This window comes from Pygoscelis adeliae, unplaced genomic scaffold, assembly GCF_000699105.1.
Source record: "Pygoscelis adeliae isolate BGI_AS28 unplaced genomic scaffold, ASM69910v1 Scaffold1, whole genome shotgun sequence".
In the NCBI taxonomy this organism is placed as follows: Eukaryota; Metazoa; Chordata; class Aves; order Sphenisciformes; family Spheniscidae; genus Pygoscelis; species Pygoscelis adeliae.
The window spans coordinates 1,430,372-1,439,491 of record NW_008824051.1 but is presented as its reverse complement, the minus strand read 5'-3'; the positions used below and the strand labels follow the sequence as shown (position 1 = coordinate 1,439,491).

General features: G+C 39.7%; 1 protein-coding gene across 1 annotated transcript in view; it reads right to left on the bottom strand.

Moving 5' to 3' along the window:
* FSHR (follicle stimulating hormone receptor) overlaps positions 1-9,120 on the bottom strand; it is an 89,610-nt gene that overhangs the window by 51,530 nt on the left and 28,960 nt on the right. The window contains exon 2 of the mRNA XM_009333611.1: positions 4,092-4,163. Within this exon, the coding sequence (XP_009331886.1) occupies positions 4,092-4,163 (72 nt within the window). The remainder of the gene's footprint in view (positions 1-4,091; positions 4,164-9,120) is intronic.

The window sequence follows — 9,120 nt, the reverse complement described above, 5'->3', positions numbered from 1 at the left end:
TTCCTGCTGTCTTCCATAGACAGAAGACTTCAATTGCCAGGAGTGTCAACTCTGGCAGATTCCTTCAACCCTAAAAGTTTTGGCTTTCCAGGATTTTCAGAGCTCATCAAGGATTTAGCTCATCAAGCTCTGTTAACCATAGCATGGTTCATGTTCTTAAAATGTGTCTTTGCTAAAATCTGTTAAAGAAATGCCCTTCTCCTATTACTCCAAAATACAAAACAGGGCAAATAATGGTGGTTTTTTTGTCTGTGACATCTTCTAGTTCGAGAAGTACTTCATCCATATGGCTGAATTTCCTTGGGCCGCACACAGGTTGGATTTGAGAGTGAATGATGAAACAAAGCACTATGTTTTAGCTTAAACCCTTCGAAATAATAAATAACTGATGATGAATTTTCAAGGGGATTGTGCCTCAGGATACAGATGTGAAGCCTCTTTGGCTTGCACAGGGTAAGGCAATCAGACCAAACTTCCTATAAATATGATGCCCGAACCAGGCCTTGTTAGACCAACATTCACAAATCTACTTTGCTACCTTGTAGTAACAGGAGGAAACTTAGCAAGAGAAAAAGGGAGACTTAATATTGCTTCAGAGTGTGTCTCCTCCAAATTAAGCACTTTCAGTGCAGGTTGAAGATGACATAGCAGCTGCAGAGCATGTTGAATTGATTTTGCCAGGTACGTGCCTGCATGGGGCTGCTTTTTACTTTAGTAACTGGAGGGTTAATTAGTTGTGGGAGTGTAAACAGGTTGGTTAAGCAGGAGTCCAGACGAGCTGCCACGTTCCAGTTGGCTAAGACTTACGAGCAGACTAAACATATTTTGAGAATAACTAATCTGCTTCCCTGAACACCTATTTGCTAAATTATCATGAAGCCAGAGCTGTGCAGAAGTTGGAGAGCTGCTAGCAATAAGCTGGTTAGGTGGTTCCTCAGATCTGTGGGTTTCTGAAGTAGTTTTCTACAAGAAAATTCAATTTGCACCTTTAGTAAGAAAAATCTCAGATAATTAGAGCCTGTCAGTTTATTTCATAACCTTAAACATTTTATCTAAGAAGAAAACAAGATCTTTCTCCTACAACATACTTGGGGAAAGTTGTTTCTCTATATGACAGTCTGCAGAATGGACATTTCATGGTTTTTCAGTAACTGAAGGAATAAATTTAGATGGCTGAGACGACAATGACAAGCTAGAGGTGGTTCAAATAGGCTCTCATTCTTTCAAAAAACTTCAAAATGACTAAAGTATTCTGATGACAATTTTATTCTTCTCCCAATATCTGTATTTTGCCAAAATCAATGAAAACCAAAAGGTTTTGACTTGGTAACTAAAACTGGAGCTTCACAAGGGAGGGCAGATCAGGTGCTCCATGACGACATTTCCAGGTCACACTACTTTCTTCCATTATGAGTCACGGTCACTAGTGTCCATTCTGGAAAGTCCCTAGACAGTCCAAATGGAAAACAAACAAGATCTTTCCTGGGTACCATGACTGGAGTCTGACTGGAAGTATCAGATTGGAAGTATTTGACATTTTGTGGCAAAGTACATTTGTCCAAAGCTCTCAGCTGTTCAGGTGTTCAGGAAGAAACTAAAATGCATATAGAAAGCAGGAACACTGAAAAATGTTATTGAATGATTTTTCTTTGAAAACCACTTTGTTTGGTTTTCTGTGTTCTTTGGTCACTGTATTCAAATGCCTTCATTCACTTTGAATGTAAATACAATAGAGTTAAGATTCTCATGGAGGACTCAGGTCTGATTTAACTTGTATTCAACCAGCTCATCCCAAATGGATGATGCCAAAGACCACCATTCCCTGCACCTTTTGGGCGTTAAAACCTACTCCATTCTCAGAAACACAGTTAGAAATGATCTAGTAATGATAAAAATCATGGTATGTTGGACTGTATAAGATACTGGTTTTCTTCAGTAATACACTCAGGAAATATTGTCGCTCTTTTTTAGTCTATTTAGTTCTAGGTGAGCACATACGTATACTACATTGAAGTATCTTGTTTGTATACATCAGGCTACCCACATTTTACCATATGGAGGTATCACACTATTAATAGCTGTTTTCCTTAAATAGACTACAGTTTGCTTTAATCTTCCTTTCTGTGCATGATCTTGCAAGAGTAAAAAGGCTTTCATACAAAGGCTGTGTTTTTATATGCAAATCTATCATTTGATTACACACTTTTTTGTCCCTACATTATCATGAATATTTCTGATGAATGTTTTATGGGTTAGGTTTAGGATTTGTGAGCTATTTCAAATTTTATCTGTTTGCCATATCATCTGCAAATACCGCATCTTTGTTGACGTTGATTGGTCTCATTTACATATTTATCACACTTTTATTTTCAAGGATGTTTTGCTATAAAATGTCTGTCCCCATTTCTCCTCCATGTACTAATAGTACATAGATATATTTTCAAACCAAGCTCATTTCCATGTATAATTTTTTTGGTTAACAATAAATCACCACTTACAGACATCCTATTCAATGCAGTCGCTACCTTCATACATATCTGACATACGGTTTCTGCGTAATTAAAGATAACGGGAGCAGTTTACAATGCACTTTGCAACTCACTTCATAGTCCAGAGAGCTCAATGATTTTCCACAAAGACTAGGCTAAAAGGAACCCTGCAGGACTGGGGAGAAACAAGTGCCACCAAAACTGGCGATGCAGAGCTGATCTTATTCCTAACTGGTAACTCTTGGTCAGAAAAAAAAAGACTTTCTTTTTGTTTTCTCAAGGAAAATGTCTGTTTACAGTGATGCTTGATAGGGTTATAAGGATCCAGATCCATGAGTGGGATGCAGGAACTAGAGGCTTTTTAGTGTGTACCACATGCCAACAGAAGACTCCTGAAGCTACGGTGATGCCCTGAAAAGGATCTCATGCTTCAGAAAAGGCCAGGTGCCATGCGAGCTTTACCACTTGCTGCTGACCAGCAGCTCTTCAATCCTTCTTGCATGTTCACTGCTTGCTCTTCATACATTCATACTTCTCTAGGTTCAAAATCCTTTCCCTTTCCTCGCCACACCTTCTGGTGTGTTCACCTTCTTGCTAAATCCTTTACTTATGCAAGAGTATGAGGGAAAAGGGTAGAAATGATGCAGAGAAATGTTGGCAATTGATTCCTTTCTAGTTTTGCCGTTACACTCACAGCACTGAAAAAGTCACTGACGTTACAGTGCGTTTCCCCACTCCCATTCAGAACCCTCTTGGGTGAATAGCCTGTTTGTGACCCTCTCCTGTCAGGGTGCAAGCGCTGGGTGTGCTTCTAAACAAAATGTTGTGATTGGCTTATATATGAAATAATCCAGAAAAATCATACGTGCCCCTGAGTAGTTCAGGTTGGACAGTGACAGTTATGATTTCTGGTGCTAGCACCAGTTAACCCATAGATTTTCTGTTGCTAAAGAACAGTAGGAAACACTTTACTAAGGATTTTCCCTTCTAGCGGTGGAGGGCTGCAATACATGCACAATAGTATACTAATGAAAGTATGATACATCTGTTCGTCGAAGGTGCTCATAATTATATCTCCAGCCTTATCACTAAAATTCACAGATATTATATGCTTACACCCTTTATGTGCTAAGATTTTCAGATCTATCGCCTGTAAGAAATTTCTGTCATGCATCCTGCTAGCTGACTCCGAACATGCACACAACAATCCTATTTATTCATTAGTGAAAAGAGAATCAGCTGCCCTGCACTTTCCTCCCTAATCTTCCACTGGTTTATCACAATCTGTTACAAAGTTCTCAAAATAATTAGTTTCCCATGATCTTCTGCTATTCCCATGATCTTATTATTTGCAATGACACTCTATGCTGAACCAACCCTTTGAGGACTGCCTGCTTGCTAATATAAAACTGTATTCATGACAACAATGTTTTGGAACATGGTCTTAAAAAAAAAAGTTTCTAATTGTTTTAAACAGAAAGATGAAACTAGATGAAGCTCAGAGATAGGGGCTTGCTCACAGGCAGTAAAAGGAGCTGCCACCAGAAACTGCTGTTTCGAGTAGAATAGTTGTTTCCTAGTAAATACTGACACAATACATACATTTTCTCTAGGTCACCAAGTCCTGCGAAAGCTCCTTTTGGAATGACTCTCATCTTGGTGAGGACAAATCTCCTGAAAATAGAGAAAATGGGGTGATTATTCACTATTCACAATATGGGGCTGTGTGGCAGCCTTGTCAGCACAGGAGAGGCCTTTATCACTGGTACAAGGATAGTCTCCAGCCTGAAGGCTTTGGCATCGAAATACAGCTGTAATATTCAAAAGCTTTGCGAGACTCCAACTGGCTGCCCAGACCAAAACTACAGCACAGCGTTCAGCTGCTCAGCATCTGGAGCTGCTCAGGGGAAATAGCATCCATCAGTAGCTGCAATTTCCCTGTTTGCTTCAGTAAGAAATCCAGACGCGGTCACCGCAGCTTTGCTGTGCACTGGGAGGAGACAGCATCTTTCTCATCTCGACCTCTCTTTTGAGAGATGCTCAAGCACGGGATGAAGCAGCCATGTGGAGCCAGACTGGGGTGAGTTGCGTACACAAGGTTGTAAGGTGGTACATTCATGCTCATGCAAGATAAGCCTTAACCTGCTGCACAGATAATTTAAGGAGTCAGCTACTATCTCCCGTCAGTGCAACTTTATTGCTTCTTAGTCTCTCTTCAAATTAGTTCATAATGTGCCACAAAATTAGGACTTTGGAATACACAACTCAATCACACGTGCACGAAGACAACATTTTAATCATTTTTTAAAGGTCACAGAATATGCTTTATGAAGAAAAAACATTTGAAATATCATATAAATCTTTTTGTTAACCTGGACTCATCTCCTTTTATCACAATAAACAAAGAGAACGACAGAACTTCTGATGGCATTCAGCAAATGAAAGGTAGGTTATCTACTACTCCTTGGAGAAACAAGGTGTTATCTGGGTAATTGTTTTCTTTCATGCATTTAATCATTCATAGGCAATGAGCACAAACAATTGCATATATTAACACAAGCTGCTCATCAAGATACACACTTATGACTCGATGCCAGGTCAAGAAAGTGTAGCTGAGACATGAGAAAGCCCACAGAGGTTTTGTAGGGAGAAATATCGTATTTTTGTATTTGCTGTTGAGAATAAAAGTCATATTCAAACTCCCAGGTATTAAACACAGAGCAAATAAAATAAGCAAGACATCAGATAATACCGGTTGTATAGAACGATAGCTGTTAAAAAAAATGGTACCTTCTTTTTTAAAAAACATCACCTGTGTTACGTACATGAATATCACCCTGTGATTCATTTTCTTAGTCTGTTTTCCCATGGAAATGGGTATGAATTGTTTTCTGAATTACTATGGAAGTCTTTTTTTCAGTGAGCATGCCTGCTAGAGTACCCCTCATTTTTATCATCTCAGAACCAGTTTGCATGGCTGCTTGGGATTGCCTTTAGCTGATGTCTATGCTGCCTTATTGTAAGATCTGCAGGAGGACAGAAATGGGAAGTCAACCTGGTATTACCTGCTGTGTAGTCCTGCAAATTCTAACACAATGCCTCAAAACTAGAGACTTACTTTCTTATCATTCACATGAAATATTCATACAACCCTCATCTATTTTTTATTACAGCTGATTAGTTTAGAATTTTCATGGGAGATTATCATGTCTTAATCAAAGTCATAGGAAAAAAGTATTCTTCTGATAGAAAACCACTGTGAAACGTTCCTATTTTTTAATTGTAGGTCTTTAGTAGAACCTGCCCCCTCATTTAGATTCCCAAATATGAGTTAATATTTACTTAAGCAGGACAAAGTCAATGCATGCCTCATCTAGCTTTAGAGATGTCACTCTGATTACACCAGGAGTGAACTTGGCCCCACGCTTTTTTAAACATTGAAATTTATGGTATTCTCAGTCCTGAAAGATGATAAAGTCAATTTGGTATTCCAGTATTCTTGTACTATCATTAATGTAAGTCAGAAGGAGCTTCAACACACTGTCACACAAGAATTACAGTATTGAGATAATTATGCAAATGTTAGAAGTATTAAAGAGCTTCCAGAAAAGGCCTAACCTGGATTAGGCAATTTGTAAAGCCCTACTGAAAACACGGCCAGTGTAATGCATGCAAAACTACGGCTGTGCTTTCAGAGTGCAGTTAGGTACAATGGATCTTTGCAGAACACCCAGCAGGCTTAGTGTTACAAAGCTGAACCATCAGGAAACTCTTTAACTTTGATCTGCTTTGAAACCTTTCCTAAACTCTCCTTTGTAGAAACGCACACCTAATACTGGAGCCCTAGAAAGCGGGCTCTGTCTGAAAAGCCACAGATAATTTTTTTATGGCAATGTTCTAAAATGAATCCTCTCTCTGCAGGTGCAGATCACCAGGAGGTTTGCAATTTTTTAATTAAACACTGGCCTACGCCATGCTTCACCACAACAAGAATTTACAGCCTGATCCCGAAACTAATTAAAAGAAGGGAACCTCATTCATAGATGAGGTTACCTATATGAGGAAAGCCACAAGTGCACAGAAGTAAAAATCAAACCTTGAATTTCTTTGTTGAATACCCTGCTATCCTGCGTTAATAAGGTGCCAGAATTCAGGATTCATGTGTCTAATGCCCTGCAGCAGTTAAAGTAGAATTGAAGTTTAATAGCGGAAGTCTCACATTCCACTTTAAAAAATTGAGGTTAATTGTTTTTAAACATCCCTGAGTAGGCTAATAAAGTCACCCTTAATGGTATAAAGAACATTGAAAATTAGATTCAGCTACTTGTTGAATTACCAACTGTATAATGAATAGGAGTCTATTATAACTAGCCAAATGCTGTATTGTCAATAAATCTCACCAATTAGGCTCCAAGAATCAATCTGTACTTAACTTGAGATACTGGCTGTTCAGTACCAATTCTTTCTGAGGTACATGGAGAAAATAACTGAAATGCATTTCCTTGGTTTTGTTGCTGGCATTATTTTAGGGTCAAAGAAATGAATACAGCCCACCTTTGTTCAAGCATGTTTCATGTCAAGACAAACAAGTAAACAAAAGCATCCTTTAAAAAACGTGTGCTTAATGGACAGATGTAGTATTTGGTGCTAAAAAATTATGTTAGCACTTTAGTTTCCAGCAAGGAAAGCACTGAAAGGCCTAAACACTCAGTGCATGGCGTGGAATTGAAAACCCAGAGCCAGGTGCCTGACACAAGGCACGAGAAAGGTTAGACTGAAGGTTAGGTGATCCAAAAAATCTGTACGCAGAGCTAGTCCTCCGGAAACACTAAATCTCATCTCCCAGGTGTCAGAGCTGCAGGTGTAGCACCAGCCTCAACACACACAGGGAGCCCCCACTTGCAGCAGGCTTTGCCGGGAGGGAGGAAGGCATCGTGGTCTCTCAACACAGCCCTGGCAGCCAAAGCACAGACACAGGTAACGGGAGTCCAGGCTTCAAGTCCCCCCTCACCCTGAGTGGTGCAAACTCTTGTATTTCATGTCCCAGGAGGATGCTCAGTGGCCAAGGGACCTCTCCCTGCCTAGGCTCAAGCATTGTGCAGCCAGGGCTAGACTCCTTGTGCCACCAAAGAGGACAAGGGGGAACTTAACACTACCATCCTCTCTAGAGCCTTACAGTTAGAGCTGATTTCCCTGGGACAGATTAAAAAAAAATTACACTTTTTTAAGTCCAAAGTTCAGTGATGCTAGTGTTATTTGGGCTACAGTAGGTCCCAGGAGTCCTAGCAAGGACTCCAGCGTTGGAGTCACCAAAAACTTAACAAATGAGAGAACAGAAACAAGCACAGGAAAGGAAAAAAAAACCCAATGGTGACATGGTTATCCTGCACGATAAGAAGGGAATATACATGGCTGGAAATAGAACGGCAATATTAACTACTGTTATTCCCTGTGTACAGAAGTGTAAGCTAGACTTAAGTCTGGCCCATTGCTCCTATACACGCCCTGATATCCAGGAGAGGTTTCTAAATCTTGATTTAAATTTATCTGTTGAAAGTGATTCTTGGGCAGTTTATTGATAGGAACTGAAGCTGTCTGCTGCAGTTGTACAATCACACTTATACTTTATATATTTATATATGTGCGTTATGAATTATAATACAAATATTTACTTAAATATATAATATTGCTTAATATTTAACTGATTTTCACCTACTTCTGTTTTTCTGACCAGTGAGAGTAATTGTTTTCTTTTGTGCAGTAAGACCCTTTTACATCTGGAAGGACAGGTAAGCTTACAATCAGGCTATATTTCTCTGGAGTGAACATGCACAATTCCCACAGGTTTTTCCATTTTTCAATTTTAAGTGTTTTATATGCCCCTTTATTATATAATTTTGGCTTGTCTCATGAATGGGTGTGAGTAAATTCTTCTATTACAAAACTACTAAAAACCTGTTGCTAATTAAGGCTAGACCTGCCAGGACTAGGGCAGATCTCCTACTGATTTAGAGAGACATCTCAACCAACAGTGGAGTCTCAGTTAATATGAAGCCACTGACACAGATGACTGACACCACTTAATATCACCATGAAGAACAAACAACTCAAATATACATCTTGTTTCTGTATGGCTGTGTCTAGTATAAGAGAAAAATCGTAGTGCCAACTTAATCTCAAAGCCTATAGAGGACACGGTGCAAACGAGAAATTAGCAGGTACTGGTAAAATATTGCTGAATAACCCTCTAACATTTCCAGTTATGAAGAGATTTATTGAACTTTTCCTAAAATAGTTTTCTGCAGCTGAAGTAGTTCAGACAGACAGAACATAAGACATTATGGAAGGAAGACAAGGGAAAATGTGGGCCCTCTCTGGAAGGAAATGGGAGACCTGGTTACCTGGGACACGGAGAAGGCAGAGGTACTCAATGTCTTTTTTGCCTCAGTCTTCACCAGCAAGTGCTTGAGCCTTGCCACCCAAGCTGCAGAAGGCAAAGGCAGGGACTGGGAGAATGAAAAGCCACCCACTGTGGGAGAAAATCAGGTTCAAGACCATCTAAGGCACCTGAAAGCGCACAAGTCCATGGGACCCGATGAGATCCATCCGCGGGTCCTGAAGGAACTGGCAG